The sequence below is a fragment of the Crocuta crocuta genome, unplaced genomic scaffold (assembly GCF_008692635.1).
Source record: "Crocuta crocuta isolate KB4526 unplaced genomic scaffold, BGI_CrCroc_1.0 scaffold289, whole genome shotgun sequence".
Classification (NCBI taxonomy): domain Eukaryota; kingdom Metazoa; phylum Chordata; class Mammalia; order Carnivora; family Hyaenidae; genus Crocuta; species Crocuta crocuta.
The window spans coordinates 438,161-441,337 of record NW_027533264.1 but is presented as its reverse complement, the minus strand read 5'-3'; the positions used below and the strand labels follow the sequence as shown (position 1 = coordinate 441,337).

At 58.5% G+C, this 3,177-nt stretch overlaps 1 protein-coding gene across 1 annotated transcript in view; it reads left to right on the top strand.

Moving 5' to 3' along the window:
- PPY (pancreatic polypeptide) overlaps positions 1–2,424 on the top strand; it is a 3,226-nt gene extending 802 nt beyond the window's left edge. The window contains exon 3 of the mRNA XM_077747779.1: positions 2,287–2,424. Coding sequence (XP_077603905.1) covers positions 2,287–2,424 — 138 coding nt within the window. The remainder of the gene's footprint in view (positions 1–2,286) is intronic.
- The last annotated feature ends 753 nt before the right edge of the window (positions 2,425–3,177 follow it).

Here is a 3,177-nt window from a genome sequence, read left to right as displayed (position 1 = left end):
CCCAAGACTAAATAAAGCAAATCAAAGTCATAGCATCTCTGTGTCTCTGTGGACCCCTTTGGGGGCAGGGGCAGGCCGCATGCTCAGGAGAGAAAGGGGGAGGGGAGGGAGGCAAAGAAGGGAAAGGAGGGTATTGTCCATGATCCAGAACATCTGTAGGGGCCTCAGAGCCCTTTGGCTACTCTTCCCCACCTCACAGAGGGGCGGGCCCAGGGGGAGGCAGGGACTCCTTCAAGGCCATTCAGCAAGTCAGTGAGGCTTGAATCTTCCCATTTCAACACTTCAGACTTTCCTGGTCAACAGTCTGATGACAGCCCTGTCCCTAAACATACCCTCTCTCCCACCAATTCTTTCCTCTTGCCCAGGCAATAGGTGAAGTACTAATTTATACTACAGTGTCCTTGACACAGGGGCAGGGGCGACGGCCCAGGCCTGTGGAATGACTGGTGCTAAGTCACCAGTTGCATCAGTAGCATCAGAGCCACCCTCCCCTGGACTGGTCAGAGACGTGTCACTATGAATGTTCAGTAGAAGCACGGCTCATCGGGGTGGGGGCGGGGGGAGCATGGGGCCCAGCAGAAGCACGGGCCAGTGACGGGGAGGGATCTGGAGACGGAGTCGTGTGCAGACTGTTGGGAAAAGGCACATTCAGCCCTCCCAACAATCCGGCGGGTGAGGGAGATACTGTTATCCTCATTCTCCAGAAGACGAAACCGAGGCTCAGAGTGGTGCAGCCCCTCATCCAAGACCCTGCACAGATAGCAAGCTAATAATACGGGGCCACGGCACTGACTATAGAATCAGTTGAACTTGGGTCCGATTCCAGGATCCGCCACTTCCTGTCTGTGCGCTTTGGGGCAGGGGGATAACCTCTCTGAACGTCAGCTTCCTCATCCGTAGAGCAGGAGAAATGACAGGGTGGTAGTGAGCGTGACGCGAAATAACGTGTAGAAAGCACTTAGCGTGGTCCTCGACCCTGGTAGGTGCTTAGTAAATGAAGAAACGTGTGTTTCAAACACGTGAAGCTGCGCTTTCCAGAAGAGGGTGACTCCACTCGGCTCCTGGATGCGGCTCCAGAGGGCAGGCTTTTGGTGACAACAAGGAACCCTCTTAGAAGAACCAGAAACGTAGAGAGGACTCATCCTAAGAAGTAGTGGAGTCCCGGTGTAGGACCTGGTGTAGCCGCTGCAGGAGGGGTGGCCGCTGGGGACGTTCGGCCTTCTGGAAGGAGGCTGGATTAGCTGAGAGTCCCAGCCACCCCCCAGGAGTCCGGTCTGTGGCTTCCACGCTCTGGTTCCAGAGCCTGAGGCCCCGGATCTTGCCCCAGGGAGGCCTGCACTGAGGATGAGGCTCGGGTCTGGTGGCGTTCTCCAGCCCCTGCCCTTCTTGGGCACCCTGAGTAGGTGGGGATGGGGTAGTGTGTGTGTGTGTGTGTGTGTTGTGTGACAGAGAGACAGAGAGCAAGAGAGACTGGGAGGGAGGGAGCGTGTCTCTTTCCCTTTTCCTGGGGCTGGAAGCACCTGTCATAGCAGAGGTGGGTCCTGAAGAGACAATTAGAATCAGTTCCTGGAGGAGCGCCTGGGTGGCTCAGTCGGTTAAGCATCCTGACTTCCTGACTTCAGCTCAGGTCATGATCTCACAGTTCGTGGGTTCGAGCCCCACGTCGGGCTCTGTGCTGGCAGCTCTCTCAGAGCCTGGAGCCTGCTTCGGATTCTGTGTCTCCCTCTCTCTCTGACCCTCCCCTGCTCACGCTGTCTCTCTCTCTCTCTCTCAAAAATAAATCTAAAAAACATTTTAAAAAATTAAAACAAAATCAGTTCTTGGAATAGCCTCTTTCGCCTCCAGACATGTTCCGCCGGAAGTGATGGGGTTGTGGATCTGGCGGATGACAGGGTCCACCTTCCTGGGCTCAGCACCTCACACTGACCCCAAGACAGAGACACCACAAACGTGTTTCCCCTCAAGCCTGGCTGTGTCTGGAATGTGTGAAAGTGGAACCAGGCCCTAAAAAGGCACCGGGCTGGAGGGGACGCAGCTATGAGGCAAATGCAGGGCGGGGGGTGATTCTCAGCCCCGAGAGGGGGGATGGGAGCGGGCTGGTTTCAGCAGAACAAAGTCTGAGTTTGGATGACGGGGGTGGAAGCCCCAGAATTTTCTCTGGCAGCTACGGGGATAGGCTCTGAGCAGGGAGAAAGGTAGACACTTCCCGGGAGCAGGAATTAGGATCTTGCTCAGGACACACTTGCCCTTGCCACTGCCACTGCCAGGCCCTCCGATGGCCACCAGCCCCCAGACGGGAGTAGTGCCACCCTCACCCCCAGCTTCTCACAGGCCCTGGCTGCGCTCCTCCCTGTTGCCCTGCTCTGGTCATTGCCAGATGGGCTGAGGAGGACCCGCAGGAAGAAGCAGGACATTTTACCCTGAGGGGCAAGCAAAGGCACTGCGGCTTGTTCCGCTGCCAACACAGACATCCGGGCTAGCATCAAAGCTCGCGTGCGTGGTTGGAGAGAAGGTCGTGGCTGAAGCCCCTCCTATGAGGTTGCTGAGACCCACTCCTCTCACCTCTGCTCGCCCTCTAGTTACAGACCCCTCTCCCCAGGGAGCGTATGTGTGTAAGGTGCGGGCAGGTGACTGGGCTGCAGGGAGGAGGCGGGGAAGACCTGCAGTCTTTTTTTCTCACAGCAGGCGCTCCAGGGTCCCCTCTCCCCCTTGAGGGACAGGTCCCCTTCTGCCTATAGCCCCCAGAAGTCACTCCCCAGAAGTCACCAAAGCAGTAGAAAGATTTCTCTTTATTGTTCTCACTGGGGGTGGGGGAGGTGGGCAGGCAAGAGGTAAAGCCGGTCAGCGAGGAGGCTTGAGCCAGGCATNGGCCGCAGCAGCGGCGGCACCCGGCACAGCAGGGCCAGCGCGCACGCGCAGCGCAGAGCAGGCGTCTGGGGAGGGGAGAGCAGACAGATTCGCCGGGTGTCACGTGACCTCCCTTCCCCCCCGGGGGATGACCCGTGGCTGGGTGGCTGAGCCCGGCACCTGCGCTCACATTCCGGGGCGCGCGGCTCCCTCCGGGACGCACACAGGGACTGCCCGGTGCCCAGGTGTCCCGGCCGAATGGTATGCAGTGGGACATGCGCAGTGATGCACATAAGCGCACGAAGCACCGGGGACACGGGGAATGCGGGG